Raw genomic sequence first — 26917 nt, 5'->3', positions numbered from 1 at the left:
CTGATATGTGATGGAACAAAAAAAGTCTCTAAAACTTCACAAACTGTAGGTTTATGTGTAATTAATGATTGTGAAACTTTAAATGTTGTTCAGTCGGTCTTTATTTAAATCTAGCACAAATTAATATTCATGAGACCTTTGATTGAACGGTTTGAAAAAACACACTTTGTTCCAAGGTGATTCATACTAAGTTCACAACCTCTGGGACCTCTGTTTAAAAAGTATTGAAATGTAAACTTTGACTGAGTTATGGGAATACTCCTTTAAGGGCCTTAAGTCTTTTTTAAACACTGACCATTTTCATTATTTACCCACCAGAAGTTGAATAGGACTGATGTTTCTCAACTCAAAGAAATTGACTCAATAAATGAGTCCGTTACATTGTTCAGTTGCAATATCTTACGTAATTGACTATATATTTAAGGTACAATAAAAAAATTAACATTAGGTATATGCATCTTTCCAATAATATCAATGCATTCACTATACACTAAGTAGCCTACATGTCAATTTATTTTGTAGTTAGTTAGAACAGCAGCTTCATGCATGTAAACAGGATAAAACAAAATGGATGCTAATTAATGTAATGTATTTTAGCTTGCTTGTGGCATTTGACATTTCTACATACCAGGATGTGGAGGGTTCTTAGCCGTGCCGGAGAGGTCAACACAATGTTCTGCATCTTTGCCAACATTGGTGGAAAGGGAGAAGTGGAAAGTCAGTATGAGTCAGAAAAGATAACTTTATTGTCTTGTTTTGCCACATACATTTACATCAATGGGGAATTGCATTTTAATTGAATGTAGTTATCTCTCTTCAACACAATTGCAGTTGGCCTTTTGTTTTTAACACATTTATTAGCTGAAGTATTTTTGTTTCATACATTTTATTGTAAATTCTAATATGTCCCATAAGATGGGAATTGTGGATCATATTTAGCATACTTAGTATGCCAAATGTGTTACATTAAAATATATCTGAGAGAAACTTGTAATTTACAATCAATTCAGGTATACAATATATATACAACATCGAACAAGGTTGGTCTTTTATAGATATTGTACCAATTTATTTTTAAAAATGGCAGACAGACGCGGTTGATGGAAATCCCCTAAATGACAATCCTGCCTAACATGAAATGCCTCTATGTACCATCCCATTGTAAACCCAAGTTATTTATAAGTGGAAGATAAACAGGTATTATAGCTCCTTAATAGTTTAACCCCAAATTACCTTCAAGCAGAGACAGACAGACACAAAACTCTTGGACACACAGTCTGGACTTGTGGCAGCATTGAACCGGGGTCTTAAAAACGGATATAAACTTGTGCAAACTGACAGGAAAAAATAATATATATATATATTAATATATATATTATATATATATACATACACACCTACACACAAAAACATTTCATAGAGGTTATGATGTATGCAAATGATGCATTTGTATAACGAGTGAAAACACGATTTGACTGCGTCAGAGAACTTTGATTCACAAGACAAGAACACGTGGAGCCCCAGCTTTATAAACACGTGGTGTTGTGGGTGAACGCGCTTTATGAGGAAATTCAACGACAAGGACAACGACAGAGGCCAGAGATGTGGCCCAAAGTCCGACGAAAAGTAGACGGCTCGTTCTGGTTCTGAACCCCACCTCCGGGGGTTACTGGCCCTGACCCAGTGAGGAAAAGCTTGGTACTTCTGTCCAACGCCTGGCCCATCGTCAGCCCACAACGCGCTGGTGTCAACACATCCCTCTCTCGGGGGGGGGGGGGGGGGGGGTCTACGTCCTCTTCCTGAAGATCTTGTTGAAGGCGCGGCGCCGCCTGCTGGTCACGGCGCCAGCCTCCGTGTCCTCGCCCGTCGAGCCTCCCTCGTCCTCCAGGGCCGTGGCCCGCCGGGCCTGCAGCCTGGCGGGCGACGCCCCCTGGCCGTTGTGCTGCCCGGAGGGGGCGTGGCCCGCCGTGAGCTCCGCGTCGGGGGGGGGGAGGCAGAGGGAGCGCGAGGCGTAGGAGGAGGAGGACAGGGTGGCGGGCACGCTGCCCCTCAGCTCCCCGAGGCTGGAGCTCTTCTCCAGGCCGCCCGAGAGCGACATGAAGAGCCCGTCGCCGGCGGAGGACTGGGAGGACTGGGAGGACTGGAGAAGCCCCGCCCCGTTACAGGCGCGGCGCGGCGGGGGGCGGGGCCTGGAGGCCAAGGGGGCGGCCTGGGAGCGGTGTGATTCGACGAGGGACGGAGGGAGGGAGGAGTCGGAGTCCGAGCGGTTTATGACGTCCCTGGAAGAGAGAGAGAGGGTTAGAAGAAGGGAGGAGGAGAAGGAGGAGAAGAAGAAGAAGAAGAAGAAGAAGAAGAATGAGAAGGAGGAGAAGAATGAGAAGGAGTATAATCAATAGTAGAGAATAGAATATAAGAAGCAAAAAAAATGACAGATAAAAAAGATAAAGGAAAGATAATATATATCATCTGATTCATACATGGGAGTGAATGTGATTGATTTCGTGCTTTGATTGGCCTCACACAAAGCTTGACATTCTTAAATTCATGAAGCTGTGAAAACTTTAACAAATGCCAAATACAAGCAAAGCCATGAAATCAAAACACAGGCTTGGTCAAATAAAATAAATTGAGGGAATGAGCACCCACAAGCTCAACACTGGAACGGTGAAACATAAGAAAATGTGTATGTGCTTAATTTACTTAGTTAATTAGGGTCCAAATCGCCTAATTGGCTTTGTAATTTATTTCCTACGATATGTCACCAGTGTTGAAGCCTGCTTTTCTCATGGGTGCCATCGCGACCTCCAAGCAGAGAAAGCTACCCAAAGCTGCTGGAGCGAGAGCGCCGTGCTCTGCCCAGCACAGCGCCCCCTGCTGCGTGGAGGCAGGACACGCCCTCCACCGAATGGAAGCAGGAGGTGCGGAAGAGCAGGGTGGAGAAGCGGGCGTCGGCCTCAGCGGAGAAGGAGGAGTCAGCAGGAGCAGTGGAGGAGGAGGTGGAGGAGGAGGAGGAGCAGGAGGAAGGAGGCAGAGATAGAGAGAAGGAGGGGGGGGGGACCATGGAGGGATGGGAGAACGAAGAGGCCATCGAGGCAGGCAGGGGGAGGAATTCCAGCTGGCCAATGGAGTGACTCCGAGATTGGCGTGCACGGGGATGCGGGGCCGGGGGGCGGGACGTGGTGTGACCACACCCCTCCTGCCCGGACAGGCTCCGCCCATCTACCAACCTGTGGGACCCCAGGTTCAGCACAGGGTCTGTTTTCCTCTGTCGCAGGGGGGTCAGATTTGGCGCTGGAACAGAGATTAGAAATATAGGGTTTCCGATTTACAACGAGTCCGAAAAAAGGGCCAATGCTTTTTCTTCCCACAGGAGTTCCCCTGATATGTACATTTAAAAAAAATAGGCAGATCTTTATTATATCCACTGGTCTCTGTTTACGGAGGATTGACCCGACATGTAAACCTGGAAGAGGATGTTAGTGAGGCAGAGAGTGAGGATATGACAGAGTTGAGGAGTTGGCTGTCCACTGGGAAGGGGAACGTGAACGATGAGGGCTACGAGGGGAAGAGTGCGGTGGTGAAGAGAGGAAGGAAGGAAGATTAAACAAGATGTGTCACATCTTGAGAACAGCTTTCAAGGACATGTAGTGACAGTGTGTGCATGTTAATAATAAGCAGAGCACGGACAAGAAGAACCGGCGGGAGGAAGCATATACAAAAGATGTATACTGGCAGCTCAACACTAAGGGGATAGAAACATCTCTACACAATGTGAGGTGTTAGCCAGAAGGTTTGAGGGGGGGGTTAAACGATTGACATTTGACTCGTCAGTTTGAAACTGACAAACAATAAAGGAAGACAGCCGATTGGAAAGGAAAATGTAACGTGCGGCTGTGGGGAAAAGAGAGACAGAGAAGGTGGGAGGGTCCAACCAGAGTGCTTCCATGGAGACTGGCTGTCCGAAATGCCACTCATAGGCCAGATGTCGCTCACTCTGCGGTCCATCTGCCAGGCTGCGTCTGCAGGGAACCAATCAGGGGAGGGATGGGTAAAAAATATATAAAAATAAAAAGGCTGGTGTCCGCCGACCAATCCAGTGTTTTAGGAAGGAATCTAAACCAGAATATGTAACTTCTGCTCGATTGATATGATTGTACTCTTTGTAAACTCCTTATAAGATTTCATATGCAGACCAAAAGTCCAAGAAAACCAGATCTTGTCAGCCCGCATTAGGAGGGACTTTTAAGCTTGACTACTGTTAAATACAAATCTTCACACAAACTTCAAACCGTGTGTTTGAAGTTTGTTTTTTTGTGAAGTAATTTTTATGATTTTAAACGACTCGGCTGTTACACTTATTGCGCCCACTGATTAGTCAGCCTTGTGCCTTTGTGTCCTTTCGGTCCGTAGCCCTCCACTTGAGTGTTCCTGATTGGTCTAATCAGTGTACCTGTGTGACCAGTTCACAGTTCACCTGGACGCTGCAGAGCCTTCCTCCTCACCCCCCACCGCCCCTCCTCCTCCTCTTACGCCCCTAAAGCAGCCCTCTAACGCTCTTACTGCGCGTTTGAACGTCCTGGGACTTAATGTGCAAACTTATTGTATTTTGTATGTCCCTGCACTTAAAAAAATGGAACTTAACATCGTGCAGTTCCATTTTTCTACATCGTTATCCGAGCTATCTTTGTTGTATACGGGCCGGGAATGGGTTAACCTGGCGATTGTAAGTACTTGGCACTTGTTTTATGTACAACCTCATTGTACCAACAGCGATATATTGTTTTTTCTCTTTCTTCTGACGAATGGACTGATTGTATGTCGCTTTGGATAAAAGCGTCTGCTGAATGCTCTAAATTTAAATGGTAAGAACTCTCCGATTGGTCAGATCAGTGTACCTGTGAGAACTCTCTGAACGGTCCGATCAGTGTATCTTCGTGACCTCTCAAATTCGTCAGATCGATCAGTATCGATCAGTGTGTCCCTCGGTGACCTCTCTCATTGATCCGGTCAGTGTATCTACGCGACCGCTCTGATTGGTCCGATCGACTTCGCCCACACTGGTCGGTTTCGATCTGCGTGACCTTACACTTGAGGGTGCCCGGGGAGATGTCCTCGTCCATGTCGTCGAGGTCGTCCGAGATCAGGAGGTGCTGTGGCGCGGCGGAGCGCAGGCCCAGGAAGGCGGGGTCCAGGTTGAGGAGGGCGGCCAGCGCGGGCAGGCCAGGGTTACTGACCAGGTTGAAGCCCGACAGAGCCTCGATCTGCTGCCAGCGGTGGAGCTTCTCCCGCAGGGCCGCCGTCACCTCCCCCAAGGCCTGTCTGAGAGGAGGAGGAGGAGGAGGAGGAGGAGGAGGGGTGGAGGAGGAGGAGGAGGAGGGGGTGGAGGAGGAGGGGGAAGAGGAGGAGCAGGAGCAGGAGCAGGAAGAGGAAGAGGAAGAGGAAGAGGAGGACGAGGACGAGGTGGAGGATGGGGTGGAGGAGGAAGAGGATGGGGTGGAGGGGGAGGAGGAGGAGGAGGAGGAGGAGCACAAACAGGAGGAGGAGGAGGAGGAGGAGGAGAATGGGAGAAGCAGGAGTCCCAAAAGGAGGAGGAGGAGGAGGAGGAGGAGGAGGAGGAGGAGGAGGAGGAGGAGGAGGAGGAGGAGCACGAATAGGAGCATGACAAGGAGCGTGAAGAAGAAGGGGAGAAGCAGGAGGAGCACGAATAGGAGCATGACAAGGAGCGTGAAGAAGAAGGGGAGAAGCAGGAGTCCCAAAAGGAGGAGGAGGAAGAGGAGGAGGAGAGGCAGGAGGTGCACCATTACTACCACGATGGCGGACACCAGTCTCTTAAACAATTAATTTCAGTCTCACGAAAAAAAAGGACTAGCCCATAGTCAGCTATCAGAGAGTGACAGGCGCTGTGAGAATATCTGTTTATCTGAATATCTAGGGATCATTTCTGACCAAATAGGGCGTCGCCCCTGAAGAGAGAAATGCGTGAACTGCAAAAAGAGACTCGAGGCGAGGGAGGAAACATGTTTGTTTCGTTTCAAAATCTTGCTCCCTTCCACTCTTCTCTGCTCTCTCTCTCTCTCTCTCTTTTCACTCTCAAATCATACCTACAGCACCTTTATAGACAGATCTCTTGATTAAATACTTGATGAGATGCATCTCCTAAAATCAGTGCTCATAGATAGAAAAACAAAAAAAGGATAACAAAAAGACGAGCCATAAACGTTTCTGATACCAATAATCCTACAAATAATAATGCAAATAATAATAACTGAAGTCCAAGCCTGTCCTTACTTGGCGGTCAGGATCTTATGGTCGACGTCGTCCAGCGAGGAGCTGTGAGCCACATGGAACGTTCCGAACAGAGAACCCCTCTTCTTCTTGATCTTCTCGGCCTGAAATGAACCAGTCGGTGTCAGATCACCGTTCATTGTGCGATTGAGCACACAGTTGTAATGTTGCAATGTATGTCTGTGTGTGTGCGCATGCAAGTAAGTAAATAAGTAAGTAAGTAAGTAAATAAGTAAGTATGCAAGTGATTAAGTGAGCAGGTTATTGGGATTGAGTGAGTGAGTGAGCGACTGAGCGCGCGCGTGTGTGTGTGTGTGTGTGTGTGTGTGTGTGTGTGTGTGTGTGTGTGTGTGTGTGTGTGTGTGTGTGTGTGTGTGTGTGTGTGTGTGTGTGTGTGTGTGTGTGTGTGTGTGGTGGGGGCTTGTGTGTGCGTGCATGTGTGCGTGAGCCTCCACATGAAGGCGTGCGTGTGGCTCCACAGGGCGGGCCCTCACCCCCTCCTTGGCCTGGAGCAGCTGGCGCTCTGCGCTCTGCCTCTTGATGTTGTAGTACTGCACCTCCACCTCGTGGGTGAGCTGCAGCCACTTCTGGAGGCTCTCCGGGGGCGCCCAGCTGGCCCGCGACTCCAGCTCCTTCTCGGCCCGCCTCAGGACCATGCGCACCTGCAGCGACCACACAAGAGGGGGGGATGGATGATGGGAGGGTGAGAGAGGGAGAGAGAGAGAGAGAGAGAGAGAGAGAGAGAGAGAGAGAGAGAGAGAGAGAGAGAGAGAGAGAGAGCAGAGAGCGGCAGAGAGAGAGAGAGAGAGAGAGAGAGAGGTAGAGCAGAGAGCGGCAGAGAGAGCGGTAGAGCAGAGAGAGAGAGAGGTAGAGCAGAGAGAGAGAGAGGTAGAGCAGAGAGAGAGGTAGAGAGAGAGAGAGAGAGAGAGAGAGAGAGAGAGAGAGAGAGAGAGAGAGAGAGAGAGGGAGAGGGAGAGGGAGAGGGAGAGAGAGAGAGAGAGAGAGAGAGAGAAAAAGAGAAAAACGAAGAGAGGGAGAGAGAGAGACAGGTCCAGTCTGTGACAGCTCTACTCCCCCTCCCAGTCCAGCGGTACCGCGCCCCCACCCCCTCCACACCGCCGTGGCGGCGGACCCCCGGACCCCCACCTGCTCCAGCTCCTGCTCGGCGTACTTCTGCCGGCTCCTCTCGTTCTCCGTGCCCTCGCGCAGCGCCTTCAGCCGCTGCGCCTCCTGCTTGGCCGTGCTGATCTCGTCCCGGAGCTTCTCCTCCATGGTCTCCTTCTCCGTCTCCACGGTGCGCTGCTCCTCGTGGGCCCGCTGGAGCCTGGAGGGGCACGGGATCGGTTAATCTTGGATAGATATATATCGAGATTTTAATTTTAATTAATGTAATTCAGGTTGCCTGTTGACAACTGGCCGAGCACCACAGCGGGAAATTAGCCAAATAGACAAAAAAAATAGGCTAAAGCTGCTCATTTTACTGTACAGTTAATCAAAGGGCACTGTCCACGAAACTATAAACAAATAAACAAACCTAAACTAAACTAAGAGCGGCTTCTGCAGCGTTAGCTTAATGCTAACACGCAAACAACACCCGCGACACAGAGAGCCTGGAACTGCAGGGGTCGATGTCTAACCTCTTAAGCTCCAGCCTATTTTAAAATTGTCTAATTTGTCTAATTAATATGCTTGTTTGAGTTGTGTTTGGTGTGTGTAAAAATGACGGGCTTGTAGCTGAGTTTCTCATGTTTAATTTGATATGACTATTTCTACATAATAAGGGCAGTGTTGTACGCCTTTTGCTGCGAGAGTGATCGCGGTCTTCCCGAATCTGGGGAACCTCGAGGTCAAGAGGCTAAGTGTAAATTCACTACTAGGGTTCACGCCGAGTCGAGGAGTCGACTTTCACTTGAAAGAGAATTGCTTGGCGTTTGTTGCTGCACTTGCTTGTCGGCGCCTGAAAATACCGGTTAAGTCGGTTAAACGCTTTTCCGCGAATGTACGCCATGCATTATTTCCTTGATAGAAATATGCCGATACAAGCCTTACACTCCATGTCATGCACATTAACCCCTACTAGATTGTAGTCCATCTCATCCCTAAAGCGAATCCCCTGTTCAGCTCGAATGGGAACACAGACTTAGAAAAATATTATTTTGAACATTGTACCTCAAGGAATGGAGATCCACTCCCAACAATTATACCCCGTAGAAGGCGATCATTGCCATTTGGTGAGGCGCCAACATGGCAACGAGGTCATGTCGCCCCTCAAAGGTCTACTTTTCAGGGTTTCTCATGTGTTTTCTTTTGTCTGATCTCCATTAGGATTACGGTTCAATTTCACTGCAGTTCGTGTCCTCGTCTTTATTTGCTGTTCACTGGTGTCATGTTTGCCAGTGTCATGTTGAAGACCTCTTGTGATGTGCCCTTCTCAGTTGTCGATTGAAACCTGTCAACTGTGCACCTTGTCTGCAATGTGTGAGCCACTGCCAGGCCTCGAGTCACCTTCCATCACCAGCCCTGGTGTTTTGTATGGCACCAGCAGGTGGCGCTGTCGTTGTTTAGAAAACTGCTGATGCCCCATTAGTGAGGGAATGTGTCTTTGTGTGTGTGTGTTTCCATTAATTTGTCAAAGGAGAGAGAGAAAGTGAGATAGTGCAGTAATAATACAAAAATGTGAGAGAGCAGAGAGAAAGATAGATGGAAAGTGGAATCGAGAGAGGCTGAAGAGAAAGAGTGCGACAGAGAGAGAGAAAAATTGAAAAAATAAAAAGCATGCTATTTTAGGAGGCATGCCAAACTTCTGCAATGGGCTAGGGAATCAACAAGCGGAAATATGGACGCATAATTCAATTATACAATTGACTCAAATGGACTATCTGTGTTTACGTCTGCTTGAGTGTTTGTGTGCGTGCGCGTGTGCGTGTGTGCGTTTGTGGCCCGACCGTGCACATTGTTAATCAAGTACCCAGTGCTTTTATCGGCTTGTATACAGAGAGCGTGTGTTTAATTTTCGCTAACAATGAGAAGATGGCATGACAGGTCACACCTCTCTGTCCACAATAAAAAGGTTGTCATGTCAACCGAATGCAAACGTCTCTTACGGCAGACGCACGACATGGAGGCATGGAGACACGAAGGGGAACCTCTGTTTTTACAACACAGAAATGAAGAAAGAAGGGTAGAAAAAAAGAGGGAAGACCGAAAGAATGACTCAATAACCCAGTGAGCACATATGTGCTCTTGATAGCAGTTCCCATGTAGGTGTCAGTGGGTTTGTTGCAACAGGTGATGTTGCAGAAAAAAACATTAATTTGTGTACGTACGCACCTGTGTTTGTGTGTGTGTGTGTGTGTGTGTGTGTGTGTGTGTGTGTGTGTGTGTGTGTGTGTGTGTGTGTGTGTGTGTGTGTGTGTGTGTGTGTGTGTGTGTGTGTGTGTGTGTGTGTGTGTGTGTGTGTGTGTGTGCGTGTAAGAAATGTATTGTTTTAAGTTGTGAAATATGCGCGTGTTACTGTTAATAGAGGAAGTATGTTTATTTGCATATGTCATTATAGGTAATGTGTGTCTGCCACAGACATTATGTGTGTATGTGTGTTTGCAACCAACAGTGTGTGTGTCAGTGTGCCTGAGTGCGTGTGGGTGTTTAAGTGTGAGTGTGAGTATGTGCGGGTGTGTGTCCGTCCTGAACTAGAGAAGCTGTATATTCGAAGAGGCTGGCTGTTCTCTGACCATGTAAGGAGTTCAGACAGCCAACACAATCCCTGACAGCAAGATCAGTCTCACAATAGCACACGCACACGCACACACACACACACACACACACACACACACACAAAACCGAAGAGCAATGTACAACACAACACACTTGCAATAATGGACCCTTTGCTTTTATTGTTTATAGTGGGGAAACTTAACTTCCTGTTCCTTTAATTAGATTGGTTTATGTCTGTCCTAAGCAACGGCCTGGCCAATTCAAATTCACTTGACTGGTTGTGTCCATACTGGTGCACTGCCATACGTCAAACGATGAGCTACACCTGTGTTTTTTTTCCCTACTCTGAAATGGGTCCACTACGCATTCACACCCCGAGTCATCAATGGACGAGCTGAGCAGAGCTTGCAAAGCTCAAACCCTTCACGCAGAGGGATCACACACAAACTCAGTGAGCAGCGGAAGCACATAACTCACAACACCGAATAGTGTGTTGAATATATATCGAAATGTGACGCAAGACAAGTTAACGACACTATCGAGTCGTTCCCACAATAGCTCCCGTTGAGCTATTTTTAAACCTGTCGCAGGCTACGACGAGCTGCTAATTACCCAGTTAGCGGCTAATGGCGTATGGAAAACAGGTGTTGCACCCGTTTATATACACGATCCATCTGATCCGAACGGGCGAGGTTGTCCCCTTGAGCAGACAACTGGGGACTACACACCTACGCCGATCGGACCGCGAGACTCCTGCTAAGCTACGACCGACAGCCAACATTCTCCATCATAATAAAAAGAAAGCTGAATGGAAACCCCGGTGGAACCGGAGCCCGACCCATACAACACAACCCGGTCATGCCCAGACATCCTGGCGGCCCGACACCAACTGTCAGGTGAGGGTTTGGGGGACAGGAAGTTCTGTACGGAGCGGCTAGCAGCTGTGACCCAGTCACAGGAAGGACGGACGCCAAGCTAAAGGCGTCAACGTGTGGCGCCGCACAACACCGCCTTCAGCCGGACGAGTTCCGACCCTGACAGAGTGTGTGTGTGTGTGTGTGTGTGTGTGTGTCTGTGTTCGTGTGTGCTAGTGTGTTGTGCGCTCGTGTTCTTGCACGTGTTTTTGTGTGTGTTTGTGTTCGTGTGTGCTAGTTTGTTTTGCGCTCGTGTTCTTGCGCGTGTTTTTGTGTGTGTTTGTGTGCGTGTGTACTCGCGCGCGCGCGTGCGTGCGTGCGTGCGTGCTTGTGTGTTGTGCGCTCGTGTTCTTGCGCTCGTATGTGTTCATGTGTGTGCGAGTGTGTGTGTGTGTGTGTGTGTGTGTGTGTGGTGCGTGTGTCCGCTCGAAGGTTTTTGTGTGTGTGTGTACTCGCGCGCTTGTGTGTGTGCTCATGTGTGTGTGTCTGTGTTCGTGTGCGCTCGTGCTCTTGCGCACGTGTGCATGTGTGTGTGTGTGTGTGCTAGTGTGTTGTGTGCTCGTGTTCTTGCGTGTGTGTGTGTGCTAGTGTGTTGTGCACTCGTGTTCTTGCGCGCGTGCGTGTGCGTGTGTGTGCTAGTGTGTTGTGCGCTCGTGTTCTTGTGCGCGTGTGTGCCTGCGTGCGTGTGCGTGTGTGTGCGTGCGGACCTCTCCTGCAGGTCCAGCAGGCTCTGCTCGGCGCACTGCAGGCCCTCCAGGTCCTTCATCAGCTGGCCCAGGTGGTCCCGGGACCGCCGGCTCTGGGTGCAGGCGAACCAACAGCCGGCCAGCGCCATCAGCACCGAGCAGCCCAGGGCCAGGTCCTTCCACAGGCTCTGTCTGCCCGCTGGGGGGGGGGGGGGGGAGAGAGAGAGAGAGAGAGAGAGAGAGAGAGAGAGAGACGAGAGAGAGACGAGAAACACAGACAGACAGAGAGACAGACAGACAGAGGAGAGAGAGAGAGGAGAGAGAGAGAGGAGGAACACAGACAGACAGACAGACAGACAGACAGACAGACAGACAGACAGACAGACAGACAGACAGACAGACAGACAGACAGACAGACAGACAGACAGACAGACAGACAGACACAGACAGACAGAGGAGAGAGAGAGAGGAGAAACACAGACAGACAGACAGACAGACAGACAGACAGACAGACAGAGTAGAGAGAAAGTACATCAGTACATTTTTGCAATCACAAAACTGCACTTTTTCTGTCTGCTCATGATAATTGCACTGTTGCACATATCCTCAAACCAAAGCAGCTGTACTTAACCCATTTAGAGGAGACATTTTATACGGGATGTTTAAATAACATTGTTGTATTCCATATTTCACGTCTTTATAAATGTAATATTAAACTTTTTGAATTTTAACAATTTGTATTTTTAACTTTTTACATTTGATACAATTCATTCTATCCTTTTGGCTTCTTGTTTCAACTGCATTGTCCACTTAAACTTTTGTTTCCCATGCCAATAAAGCCGTTTTCAATTGAATTAAATAGAGAGAGAGATAGAGAGAGAGCGAGAGGGGAGCGTCTATCTCAGTGAGCACATAAGTAACTACACACTGTGTTGTGTATTTGCGTTGGCTGTCATGCGGGACTATTTAAGTGTACAGTGGGTGGCATAGGTCTTGGTGTTTTTGCCTCAGTTAAATAAAGAATGGTTCTGGCTGGATGTCCACACACACACACACACACACACACAAACACACAGACGTACCCAGGGGTGGGCCAAACAGGACCGTGTCCAGAGCTTTCAGCTGGAGTTTCTGCACGTGGCTCCGGTCCAAAATCTTCAGCAGCAAGACAAAGAGAGTGGAGTTCTTCACAGTGAGCCTGGTAAAGAGTCACAGCGACAGAGAGAGACGGAGAGAGAAATAAATATTATTATTATTAAACAGAGCACTTTTCAGAGGGCTTCATAAACCACATGACCCGAGATGGCACCCAGGACCCTGACACGGGCCAAGAAAAACTCCCAATAACCCAGTGGGGAGAGGTCCTAACATAAGGCCCCAGATGTGTACTGTGTGTGTACTGTGTGTGTGTGTGTACTGTGTGTGTGTGTGTACTGTGTGTGTGTGTGTACTGTGTGTGTGTGTGTGTGTGTGTGTGTGTGTGTGTGTGTGTGTGTGTGTGTGTGTGTGTGTGTGTGTGTGTGTGTGTGTGTGTGTGTGTGTGTGTGTGTGTGTCCTACCTGGGTAAGGCCTTGCCGTCGATGTTGTGTTTTTTGAAGGTGTCCATGTACTGAGGCAGCTCAACGCAGCTCAGTAGCCAGGTCTCCATGTCCTCGAGTGTCCAGTTATATACTAGATAGAGACACACACACACACACACACACACACACACACACACACACACACACACACACACACACACACACACACACACACAAATAAACAAGGAGCAATAACTTGATGCTGGGCTGTGCCTCTGCTTGCTGTGGTAATCGGGTAAAAACGTTACTCTTACGAAGCGCCCCTTTACTTAGTAATCTCACTATCTTCAGATGCGTACAACAAACTATGAAGCAAAGCAATTTGATGTACCAAACTTAAAATGGTACATCAACTAATGATAATAATTACTATTCAGAATGACTGAAGGGTAGACTTCCTAGAAAACTGCCTGCTGATTGAGTTGTCGCGCACTGCCTTAATGATCTCGTAGGGGTTTACTTTCAACTGAACATCTGCGTTTACATAATACGTTGATATATGTATGTTAATATGACAAACCGAGTGAATCCAATTTGCTGGGGACAGTGGTGCAACTGGATTGCACTTAACTGAACCTCAACCTGATTTGTAGACTCACAAATCAACCACATTTCTTATTTTATTTGGGTCACAAATCAGTTGTGTGCATCAGTAAATAGTTGTGCGAGTACAAATGTCTTCCATGTTTAAATTTGTCAGCTCATATATTTTACGCATTTTCTATCTTCATAAAATAATTCTTGGAGTTGCTCCAAGTTGCAAAGACCCTGTGCCTATATATGGCAGTGAAACTACGCAAGCTACACTTCCGTTGGCAATAAGCTAGCGGGACTCAGTGTAGATGGACTGCCCGTAACAGCCCTTAGTTCATCATAATTTAACTCATGCATAAACGAAACATACAAACAAACAAACATCAGTAGTAATCTTAATTATATCAGAATGTATGTCCTCAACACCCGACTGGAACAGATCAGTCCGTACAATCCGTTTCCCATGAAGAACGCAGGGTCAAACTTAGGGTGGAACCATGAGCTCATCCCTTACGACATCTGTGACATGTTAAAGACCCCTTCGGCCCTCGCTGTCCATCCGTTACTCAGATGAGCGCATGGAGGGAGAGGGTTCATTTCGAGGGGGTCAGCCAGCGAACCCCGTAGCCAGGAGACCCTCCCGATCACATGACCTTGCGTTCTGTTGGGCTACACGGAACCTTCCGGACCTCTAGCCCGCCCACTTCGACCTTCGGCCAATCAGCGGGACGATCCACTTCAAAGCACGGCGAAAAAACGTCTTCCCCTCCCGAGAAACAGTGCATACTCTTGTTAAAAGGGTTGCTACCGAGTCTACTTCTGCAATAACTGCAGTTATGGCTTTGTGTACTCTGCTAATGCTACCGTGACGGCTCGTTGCTACTGGAGAGCTGTTTTTGTAGCGGTGGCCTGTATTTTGTCATGCTCATCGACTACCAAACAGTCCCTGATTGGCCCAAGGAAACTTTGTGTTTTCAGGAAATGGATGCGGCCGACCGATCGCTCTAGCGAATCAGAGAGAGAGGCAGGTCATGTGATCAGGGGGGTCTCCAGGCCAGCGATCCCACTACTGATCTACTGCCCTGTGGTCCCGGGGGGGTCCAGACCTGGGGAGCTCTTCCAGGACGTCCACATGTCCTCCAGGCTGATGAGAAGGTCCGCCCGGTGGAAGTTGTTATGCTTGGCCCGGGGGTCTTTGGAGTTCATGTCCTCACGCAGAAACTGAGAGAGAGAGAGAGAGAGAGTGATAGAGAGAATTGTGTTAAGGCTCAGTTATGGTTCGGCACTTTGACACAGTCGTCGGGTTTTAGTGAGCGGACCAATCACAGCCCTTGCTGCTGCGTCTCTTCGACGCAAGGTTACAATTTTTGCGCACGTCAGCCGCACGTCAGGCCCTTGCGGTGGACGCACGGAGGGTCCGCGAGGACGTAACGGGGGTCCGTAAACCCCCTTGCGTTGCGTCAACGTGGAACCACATCTGAGCCTTTAATAGCTTATCCTTATCCAGCTGCAGCGCAACATTCTAAATTCAAATACATTTAAATACAAAGTTGTTAGCGTGACAATATACATGCATCACATCATCATGTATTCAATACGGCCATGGTGTGATGCTGTAATGCTGACATTTAAGTTTTGCATACAATCAGGTGGATTTCACATACTATATATGGATATGTTTTCTTATCCATCTAGTGAGTGAGTGAGTGAGTGAGAATGTGTGTGTGTGTGTGTGTGTGTATGTGTATGTGTAATGTGTGTGAGTCTGAACGTGTGTGTACGTGTGTGTGTACGCGTGTGTGTACGTGTACGTGTACGTGTGTGTGTGTGTGTGTGTGTGTGTGTGTGTGTGTGTGTGTGTGTGTGTGTGTGTGTGTGTGTGTGTGTGTGTGTGTGTGTGTGTGTGTGTGTGTGTGTGTGTGTGTGTGTGTGTGTACGTGTACGTGTGTGTGTACGTGTGTGTGTCTTACCCCGTCCGTCTCCTTGGTGTCCACTGACCCATCAGCGTCGTCGTCCATCAGTTTGTGGATGCTGTGAATCGCCTCGAAACTCAGCATCATGTTCTCATCCTCACACAGCAGCTGGTCTATCACACACAGATCTATGAAGAGAGACGCATTCTATTAAATATATACATTCAGAGACACAGTCTATTACTCACAGATCTATGCAGAGAGACACAGTCAATCATACACAGATCTATGCAGAGGGACACGTACTGTTAAAAATACATATTCAGAGAGAAAATCTATTACCCAGATCTATGCAGAGACAGAGACACAGTCTATTACCCAGATCTATGCAGAGAGACAGAGTCTATTATACACAGATCTATGCAGAGAGACAGTGTATTACATACAGATCTACGCAGAGAGACACAGTCTGCTTCACACAGATCTATGCAGAGACACAGTCTATTACACACAGATTTATGCAGAGAGACACACAGTCTATTACACACAGATCTATGCAGAGAGACACAGTCTATTACACAGATCTGCAAAGAGAGACACAGTCTATTACCCAGATCTACGCAGAGGGACACAGTATATTACCCAGATCTATGCAGAGAGCAGTCTATTACACACATTTCTATGCAGAGACAGTCTGTTTCACGCAGATCTATGCAGAGAGACACAGTCTGTTACTCAGATCTGCACAGATAGACACACCATTACCCAGATCTATACAGAGAGACAGAGTCTGTTTCACACAGATCTATGCAGAGAGACACAGTCTGTTACACAGATCTACACAATGAGACACTATCACGCACACATATACACACACAAAGAGTCGGTAACACATGTATGCAGAAAGACACAATCAACAAAAACTATACGCAGAGACACAGACCTGCATACCTGTGAGAAAAAGAAATGCTAATTGTGTAACTATTATACTAACTAGGTAAATATTCACTATTCAAAAGTTTATTCAATGGATTTGTTTCACAATCTAATTTAGGTACAAAAACATTAGATAACGAATGTTTACTAAATCTTCACAGAGACATGTCCTAGAAGCTGCCTCAATGGTGTCTTTAGTCTTTGGACACTATCTACCATACAGAGATCTATGCAGAGTACAGACTGGAGGTTTGACCGGGCACAGGAAACGAGGGAGGAACTATAGGTTAGACAGAGAGATACTAGTGACAGTTTGTTAGTATAAACCTTTTAAGAGTACAGACAAGACTTGCAAAACCCCAAGAAGAGGACAAACTTACCCCATTGAGAGAGAGAGCGAGAGCGAGAGCAAGAGAGAGAGCGAGAGAGCGAGAGAGCGAGAGAGCGAGAGAGCGAGAGAGAGAGAGAGAGAGAGAGAGAACAAGAGAGAGATGACAGAAATGGATGTCATTGTCTCTTTTTTACTTTCAATGCTATGTTTATCATGGAACTGCTTACCCTGATAGAGTTATAGATGTTTGAAGTTCCAACTCTTCCAAAACATGTGCTCTCTTGGTACAAATTGAGTTACCATTAGTTGAAATACTTCCAATACTATGATATAGATCTAACAAATTGTCCTTATACACATACAGTACATCATATATTTGCACTTACCTCTGCTATACGGATCGATTACGTAGCTATGACATATGTCTGCAGTGGCGTCATACTGACTAGTATTTCATCCAAATACATTTCTCTATTGTCAACTATAGCTCAAAGAATAGTTATTAACAGCTAGCTTTGGATTCTGAAACCCTCAAGCTTTTTGGAAATCTATTGTATGTCTAGCCTCAACTTCTACCTAGGGGTCTGACACCTAGAGTGGCGCCCCCTACAGTGTGCAAGGGAACTACGGGATAAGACCATGTTAACCTATCTGGGGAATTCTGCCTGAGAAACAGGCCAGAAAACGATTCAATATATGATGCTTTAAGGCATGGACACACGGACAAACAGCTACAAGAAAAATATTGAGTTAAACAGCGCATATACAGCAAACAAGCAAACACAAAAACGCAAACAGATATAGAGAAAGACAAAGAGAGAGAGACAGACAAACAGGCAGACATAGAGTGGGGGGGGGGGGATTGTGCTATCACACACACACAAAAATTCTTACACACACACTGTCAATATTAACTCCTAAGCCTCAACCACAGGCCCGGATAAGCCGTGTGTGTGTGTGTGTGTGTGTGTGTGTGTGTGTGTGTGTGTGTGTGTGTGTGTGTGTGTGTGTGTGTGTGTGTGTGTGTGTGTGTGTGTGTGTGTGTGTGTGTGTGTGTGTGCGGTGTTGTATTGTGTACAAACAGGGCGGGTCTTGTCGTACGGACGGCCGATCATGTGGCGATCCTAACGAGAGGGAACACGTCCTCTGTTAAACGCCGGGGACATCACATGTTTCGTGGAATAATTACTAGTGTAAACAACTCTATTTTCAGTCATTACTAGAACCCGCTTTTGGAAGGGACATCGTTTTGGGAATGTATACTGAATATAGGTCCCTGATGGGCAGTGTATGTGCCGATTGAAAACACCAAAGAACATTGAATAAAACACACACGTGTCTTCCTAGGAACCAACATGGAGTCTCATACGTGTTCTTGATTAAATACATTGGGCCTCTGGGAACACAGTAATGCTCGAGGGGAAGGGAGGGGGGAGAGGGAGACAGAGGCAGAGAGAGACAGAGGGAGACAGTTAGCAGCTACAGAGACAGAGAGAAAACGAGAGAGAGAGAGCGAGAGAGGGCGAATGAGAGAGAGAGCGAGCAAACGACAGAGCGAGAGAGAGAGAGATCCGCTGCGAGAATACAGCCTTCAAGTGCAAAAGATACCGCCTTTAAAACTGCTTCCCAGACAGAAAAACTCAACCAAACAGCAGTGTCATTGATGTACATAGCAGAACATGTTTTCCCCGTCAATGATAAGACAGTGAACAAGAAGTGAGAGGAAACAAGTTCATGTGAGTCCTAGTGTTAAGAGTGGGAGGGAGGATATTGGGGGACTCTGAGTAAGAGGAACATATTTAAACTCGCTTTAGATAAAAAAGACTATCTGTGGCCATTTGGGGCCTTTTCTCCTGCCTGCACTAACACGATCACACCCTCGTCCAAAACACATCCTGCAATACCGAAAGTGAGGCGTTGCAATGCAGTGAACAAGGATCTTGATAGCCTGCCATCAGAACAACAGAAAGCAGTTTAAAACGGCAGTACAGCTACATAACAGACAGAAACCCTTTGAGGGGTAGTGAGAGAGTAAGTGAGGACGGCCTGTTTGAACTTGTTGGCAGGTTCGCAGGATTCCCTTCTTCCGTCTACAATCGGTGCAGACAGGATACCACAGGGCTGCTTTGTAGTAGTACACCCCCCCCCCCTCGCCCAGTTGTAGTCTATTCTGGTGTGGTCTAGCCTTGCCTGGCCTATGTCAGTACTGCCAAATTTCCTCTGCTCTGATCTCTCTATCCTCCAGTCTATTACAGTCAGCCTAGTGTTTGAGTCTAATCTACTTGGATCAACACTAAAAGCAAGTCAGGATGCCACCGATGCAACTCTGTCATGAGATGAATGGCACTGTCTTCCTCAACCCGCCTTCGTTCCAGTTTTATTTCTAACCGTGCCGAACCATCGTGTGGTTCTGGGCACTGCGGCTCTGGTCCATGTCAGTGGTGATGGAGGGAACGAAGCTCTGTGGTCTACAGAGAGGCCTCCCTCAACTCCATGACACCCCTGAAGAACACAAGACCCTTTCACAAGAGATGACCAATACCACACTCTGCGCTGACAATCGGCTCTGGACCTCAAAATGCGTCAGTGTGTGAGTGTGTGTAAGTGTGTGTGTGCATTTAACTTGACATCCAGCCAGGCAATTCTTTATTTAACTGACACAACAACACCAAGACCTTTGCCACACATGGTACACTTACACAGTCCTGCATGACAGCCAACACAAATACACAACACAGTGTGTACTAACGACACACAGAGATAGACGCCCCCCTCTCTCTCTATCTCTATCTATTCAATTCAAAACTGCCTTATTGGCATGGGAAAAAAAGGTTTCCATTGCCATTGCAGGTAGAAAGAAGCCAAAAGCAAAGTATGATTTTTTAAAGTAAAATACAAAATTTAGATCAACATCAAAAAGTTTAATATTAAGTACTACATATCTAAGAAGTGAAATATGGAATACAACAATTATATTTAAAAGTCCAGTATAGAATACTGTGTGTGCGTGTGTTTTGTCTCAGTGTGAGAGTGTCACTGAGTGTGTAGCTCAGCAGGGGGGACAAGCATAGTTCTCTGGGGAGCTGGATAAATATTAGGACAGCGTCCTCAGTCGCCTGAGGAACCAACGCAGCGGTGCAGACGCTTATCAGCAGGGGTTTACGTCCACAGAAACACCCTGGTGGGGACTGGGAAGAATCACAACGCTTGGATATCCCGCAGAAAACAATGTCACTCCTTAACAGACAGTAAGAGGTTTGACAGCTGTTCAAACCTGCTGGCAGACACGTTTGAGGAACATCTCTCTGTGCTCTTTAATCCTGACCGCGGCGTCCACACAGGTGAACGCAGTCCAAATCGCGGATGGAAGTTGATGAATCACACCCACGCCACTTCCCAAACCCTCTCAGGTCACAAGGAGATGCCAAACTCACTACTGATCCTCGCACCGTCGGAATTATTTGTGTGTGTCCAAATCCGAAACTTGAGTTCAGATCAAGCCTTGACATACTCCAATCTTAGTAAATCCATCTGTTCTATCAAACACTTCCTTCTACCTTCACGGAAGCACGACGTTGTTTTTTGTTGTTAATTTCCTCATCGCTGTATTCAATTACTTTGGGACTGCCAATTACAGCGTCATTTATGTAAAACTATCATTGTTGTGGTGATGCAGTAAAAGGTTTTATCACCTGGTAAACAATACAAGATATTACTATCGTCTACAGAGGAAATCTACATGGTTATGACCCACCGTGTTGTTTCAGTGTCAAATTGAACAGAATGGAATGACTCTCTGACCAACTAACAATCATCCTTACCAAGAGTACACACTGTGTGTAAACACGGCATTTTCTTTGCGTCAGCTCCGACTATGCGGGGACAACAAGTGAAAAGGTCAATTCAATGTGCTTCACACAAAAGAAAAATGAAATCCTTTACAGGATCTGATCAAGTGAGCAAAGTGGCAGAGCCGCGGGCCTCTTGTGTCGATCAAGCCCAGCGGTGTCTCTCTGTGTCCCCTTCAACCTCCTGGTAGCCTGGAAGGGGATTCATTTATATTATATATGTATCCCCTCCACTCACCAGGTAGAACGCGTCTAAGGCCCAGTCCTTACTGCAGCGTCCTTAACTGCATGTCTTCCCCTCTATTTCCTGTACCTTCCCGTCTTACTCACTCTACAATAAAAAGGAAGAAACCTTCAAAACAATCTTTAAAAATAAAAAAAGGGGTACTTTAGTCACAAAAACTGATTTGAAATAATCTCAAATCTGAAAGGAGAAAATCTCAAATCTGGGTGAAAGCAACGTTTCCCTTTCTTTCGCTTCTTGTTCCTTTTTAACCAATCATGTTGCAGGAGGCGGGTATCTGTCCGAGAGTGCATAATTGCCGAACACATAGCCCGCCGGTGGTAGTCTGCAAAGGCCACAGATAATCAGGTAGAGACAGTAGTCTGTCTCCCCCCCGGAAGTTCAGCTGTAACCGAGTAGGCCTGCCTGATCCCGGATTAAGGGGGAACCCTGACATGGCCCAGAACGCGCACCCTGGCTGGACAAGGCGAGGGTGGAGGTGTGTGTGTGTGTGTGTGTGTGTGTATGGAGGGGGGGGGGGGGGGGGGGAACTTCACCAATAACCCTAAAAGGTAAAAAGCAAGGAAACCTCGAGCAGAAGAGAGTGAAGTATCACCTTTCCAGGACACATCATGCTACGGCCTCCTGTTGGAGGGCCCGGACGAACACGGGCAGATCAGTGACACGTGGGAAAAGAAAAACAAACAGGCCGGCTCAAATGCATTCTTCATTCTTCAACAGTCTTCATGTTAAGAGACTCAAAGCCCTGTAGGATCACTCGGGGGACCACGAGGTTTGACAGCTGCGGAGCTGTGTAACCCCACAGCCCCGTTTGCAAACAAAGTCCGAGATAAGGCCGCTGCTCAGATAGATGGACACTGAGCGTTATTCCACGGTAGCCATTTGAAGATTATTGAGTCACTTTGTTTTTCATCAAAGCAGGTACCAGGGTGGATTGCTGGACCCTGTTTTTTTTTAATGCCGAATTTTGCAGATAAAAGACAGAAATGTGAGGAGGAGGTTGAAATGAATTGACAAAGATTAATAGAAGTGGGAATATCTATGGCTGGACAGTGCAGCGCTGTAAGCAGTGTGGTGTCATGTGACAGTTCTTCTCTGCTACTAATCCTAATGTCAACAATCCTGGTAGAGGCAGAGAAAAAGGGAGAAAAAGAGAGTGTAAAAGGAGAGAGAGAGAGTAAAAGGAGAGAGAGAGAGAGAGAGAGAGAGAGAGAGAGAGAGAGAGAGAGAGAGAGAGAGAGAGAGAGAGAGAGAGAGAGAGAGAGAGAGAGAGAGAGAGAGAGAGAGAGAGAGAGAGAGAGAGAGCGAGAGAGAAGAAGCCTGTGAAAGATTAGCGAGGTGAACCAAACAGCAAAGCAAAGAGCAAGGGAGACAGAAACAGGCGATGGAAAGAAGGAAGCAGAGGGGGTGAGAGAACGGCCTTCTGTGACACGAGATGTGCGGGGTAAGGGAGGGGCGCGCTTGCATCAGCAGCATGACGATGGTGAGGCGGTAGATTCTTTCCACGTTAGCATTAACAATACACTGTTCAGCATTCATTCCGCCGTAAACAATAGATCTGCAGCGAGCGCCACGTCGTAAAAACCCGCTGTGTGATGACCACTGATCTCTAAAAGGATCTGCAGGGACCCATAAGAGCGGAACGACGCATCCTCTTTCCAACAGAGGCCCGGTGACCTGTCTGTGCTTGTTCAACACACAGTTTGCATGAATCCAGTTTAACAACCATTATTCAGTTCTAGGAAGTGCAAGGCGAGCATCTCTAGATGTTTCGCAATAGGCTGAGGAATTGGCAGGAGAAGATCGTGTCAGTTACAAGAAGGACATGTCACAGACGTGCTTTGTTTACTCATCAGCGCTTCGTAAAAAACAGAACTTGCTTATGATAAATGATACGACGCCCTCATCCTCCCACGGAGCATACTTCAAGTTTATTTCGGTCTCTTGTTTCCGGTGATGTCACAAAAAACGTTGTCAAATCCAGGAAGTTGTGGTGGGCATGCAATGGCTCCCCCCCACACAATCGCTGCAACACACCCGCCCCCACACACACACACACACACACACACACACACACACACACAGACACAGACACAGACACAGACACAGACACACACACACACACACACACACACACACACACACACACACACACACACACACAGGAACCAAATATTCCAAACGACAACTTGTCTCCTAGGTATCTGGCCCGCTGGTTTGTTTAAGGCACTGGGCCTGTTTGTCAGGACCTCAGGTTCGTTTCTGAAATTCTCCATGCCGAGATGTTAATCAGCCATATTTGTTCCACACTTGCGGTTGGCCAGCCGTTGACATCCATTCTATTCCAAACGACTGTTTAGCAGCTCCCGCGGCTATGTGTTTGCCTTTTACGACACAAATAAGACCTCCTGGACTGCTCTGGCCAGGTAGTTTCCGCCGCTGGTTCACACAAACCAACGAATCCACAGGTTTCGATACTGTTTTCACAGGCCACTGCTCAAGCTCAGAGACTTAGAGACCGAGGCGCGCCGCAAGAACTCTGAGCGAGGACCGTGGCTGTAAGCTAGGCTACTAACTGAACGCTCTGTTAACAATACTGCAATCCCCTCATTTCACAACATGGGACTCAGAAACTCACAGGTTTTATCCGCATTTCGTGGACCCATTCAACTCGTACTTGTTCAAGTTCAAAAAGATACTTTATGTCCCCCAATGGGGCAATTTGTTTCGCAGTAGATAGTATACTAATCCAAGTCACACACAATCACAAAGTACAAAACACTATACAATCAATAAATAGTAGTCAATAAATATATAAAAATAATAATAATACACAATACTGTAATACATTTATATAATATATATATATATATATATATATATATATATATATATATATATATATATATATATATATATATATATATATATATATATATAGAAAGGCAGAGGCTCAGCATATCCAAAAGTGTGAGTTTGGGGGGGGGGGGGGGAGTGTTCTTTAAACCGTAGTACGAACAAGAGTACTCTGCAGGCTCAATTGAAATCCAACAGGCGGAGAGGAATGGATTGAGGAGGCATAAGAACCCTACCGAAACGGATTAGTCTTTTGCATCCATACGAAGGATGTGTACATGCACGTTGGTCTGCACTCTGATCACACTGCCTCAAGCTCAGCCTAACGCCTCCCCCAGCATTGTAACCACACGCCTCAGTCACTAGATCCAGGGGCATGTGCAGCGGCGTTTTCTCACAGCTCAAAACTTGTGGATGTGCTCATTTATGGGCTCTATTGGATAAAAAACGAACCTAGCCACAGCAGTTGGTACACTCTACATTTATTGGGCAAAACAAAGACACAGCTAGGGAACTGCTAAACACTCATTTGGAATAGAATGGCTGTCAATGGCTGCCTACTGCCCCATTTCAAAACCCAGATACACCTTAAGAGGGGCTGAGTGGCTGAACAGAAATCATGGCTGATTTATATCTCGACGTAGACATTGGCAATGATTTACCTAGCACCAGCCTGTGTGTGTCTGTCTGTCTGTGTTGTTTATTTTGGAATGTAACGGATTCTCCTGGCCGAGATTCTAATAATAGCCCCAGAGGGAATCATCACATGTGTCACTCACACACACACACACACACACACACACACACACACACACACACACACACACACACACACACACACACACACACACACACACACACACACACACACACACACACACACACACACACACACACACACACACCTTTGTTCTCTGTAATGTGTTTCTCTGTAATTCACTATATCTGAGGGGGGTTTGCATGGTGTGATCTGGGACCTGTTGCATCATGAGCATCTTCTGCCGACAGTCACTTAGCAGGATGTTTCTTTGTCTCACACACACACACACACACACACACACACACACACACACACACACACACACACACACACACACACACACACACACACACACACACACACACACACACACACACACACACCTTTGTTCTCTGTAATGTGTTTCTCTGTAATTCACTATATCTGAGGGGGGTTTGCATGGTGTGATCTGGGACCTGTTGCATCATGAGCATCTTCTGCCGACAGTCACTTAGCAGGATGTTTCTTTGTCTCACACACACACACACACACACACACACACACACACACACACACACACACACACACACACACACACACACACACACACACACACACACACACACACACACACACACACACACACACACACACACACACAATCTCCACATTTCGTCCAGATATTTTCAAAGCGGGTAAACTTCTTCCAGCCTCGTGCTTCAGCTCCTCAAACCTTTTCCCACAAAGTCAACAAACACAAACCTCTGGATGTGTCCGAGTGGTGGGCAAACACTAACATCACACACTACTGCTGGTCCATGATCTTCAGTACAGCCACTTTTCAGGTTTTAGGGACTAATAGTTGTGGCGGATTATTGCATAAGAGTAAAGAGCCCAAGACTTGTTTGTGTTGAAAGGTGTGCCGGGAGGGCCTTTGGGCACTGCGGCTCCTAAATTAATACCGCTCGTCCCAGTATGCAACCAGCTGTCCCCCAGTGTCTCCCAGCCTGAGTCGGGAGGAGACCCCATGCATGGATGGGGACCAAGGTGTAGCAGCTAGGGTCACGCTTTGGCTTCCTAATGACCAACAAACCAGCTGTTGGTTCTATAAACGACACAATCATTCTGGTATAACACACACACACACACACACACACACACACACACACACACACACACACACACACACACACACACACACACACACACACACACACACACACACACACACACACACACACACACACACACACACACACACACACACACACACACACACACGTTCTCACCTGAAGCCTCGCTTGCTTCTTGCTTGGACGTCAAAGAGCGGTCCATGGGGTCTTGGTGGGTACCGTCGGCCGCGCTCTGGACCCATACACACACGAACAGCAGGCCCACACTCACAACCCGCAAACACCCCATGGCTGGCGGGGAGAGCGATGGGCAGAAACTTGGAAGAGAGAAACCTAGATGGGTCGTTTTTAGTTTTTTTTTTAAGGAAAGAAAGGAAATTTGATAAGAATGAGATCAGCCTTACAGCATTCAAATGTAATTGCACGAAAATCTAAATTGAATGTGTCCTATCTAATACATCCAATACACGAGTCGAAAAGATTTTTTTAGGAGCATGACAGGCCAATGTAGCAAGAAATGCACAAGTCCCTTGAGCGGGGACACTTTTCTACTTCTAGGCTAAATTAGAAGCATAGTTTTTTTTCATGTTGGCTTCCGTTTACCGAAACACATCAATAAGATGGATTAACAGATGGGTTTCAGAGAGCAGCGTTTTAAACGTGATCAGGCAAAGACACTGAAGCAACGTGTTGATAGGAATACAAAAATATTCACAGGCGACTCGTCACATCTGTAGCCTACTGAAAAAACAGCAGCCTGTCGCACTCGGAAGTAAAGTTACGGGCATAATAGTCTTTAACCTTACGCATAAACTTTCTGTACGCTATCTTGCTCACCTTTTATATCATGCACCAAGAGCTCAGATCCCTCCAATGTATTGTATTATGTCCAATATCAATAGGCGAACAGTGCGAAACCCCAGTCCAAAACGTTTGCTATGCTTTTAAAAACATCACATTTCGGTCTCATTGTGCTCCGTCGCAGCAGGAACAAACTCCGACAGCCGTCCAGCCCTACTGGGCAGGTAGCAAATAGTATCGCTTTGATTTCCAAACGGAATTAATAGATCGGATGAACATGAAACAAAAGCGCCGATCCCTCCCACTGAGCCAAACTCTGCGTCCGACTCCGAACCCAAGTTGAGCAGAAGCCCTGGAGAGCACTCTGGGCCGTCGAAGGGCGACCTCTGGTGGACAGAGTGTG

General features: G+C 47.1%; 1 protein-coding gene across 3 annotated transcripts; it reads right to left on the bottom strand.

The window, feature by feature from the left end:
• On the bottom strand, window positions 1–26917 carry LOC130386262 (stromal interaction molecule 1-like). Of its 3 annotated transcripts, XM_056595074.1 has the most exons (14): window positions 26551–26917; window positions 25870–26046; window positions 15684–15814; window positions 14820–14934; window positions 13159–13270; window positions 12682–12797; window positions 11621–11798; window positions 7432–7609; window positions 6780–6947; window positions 6289–6389; window positions 5087–5319; window positions 3933–4019; window positions 3228–3291; window positions 1–2279 (listed from the first exon to the last, which is right to left on the bottom strand). In XM_056595074.1, exons 2-14 carry the CDS (start codon window positions 26000–26002, stop codon window positions 1787–1789), a joined length of 2109 nt encoding a protein of 702 aa, XP_056451049.1. In that variant the 5' UTR covers window positions 26003–26046; window positions 26551–26917; the 3' UTR covers window positions 1–1786. The 3 variants fall into 3 exon arrangements, with proteins under 3 accessions (XP_056451049.1, XP_056451050.1, XP_056451051.1); XM_056595075.1 differs by lacking the exon at window positions 3933–4019; XM_056595076.1 differs by lacking the exon at window positions 3228–3291 and having other exon boundaries at window positions 2186–2279; window positions 26551–26911.

Source organism: Gadus chalcogrammus, chromosome 7, assembly GCF_026213295.1.
Source record: "Gadus chalcogrammus isolate NIFS_2021 chromosome 7, NIFS_Gcha_1.0, whole genome shotgun sequence".
In the NCBI taxonomy this organism is placed as follows: Eukaryota; Metazoa; Chordata; class Actinopteri; order Gadiformes; family Gadidae; genus Gadus; species Gadus chalcogrammus.
Note: the sequence above shows the minus strand (reverse complement) of the source record. Positions and strands in the feature narration are given on the sequence as shown.

Excerpts from the sequence above, each read along its gene's own strand:
- LOC130386262 (XM_056595074.1), bottom strand. The coding sequence starts at position 26,002 with ATGGGGTGTTTGCGGGTTGTGAGTGTGGGCCTGCTGTTCGTGTGTGTA. Across the intron at positions 15,815-25,869 it reads AGAAGCAAGCGAGGCTTCAG|ATCTGTGTGTGATAGACCAG; the intron begins GTGAGAACGTGT and ends CTCTCTTCATAG. Across the intron at positions 3,292-3,932 it reads GTCTCCATGGAAGCACTCTG|CGCCAAATCTGACCCCCCTG; the intron begins GTTGGACCCTCC and ends TCTCTGTTCCAG.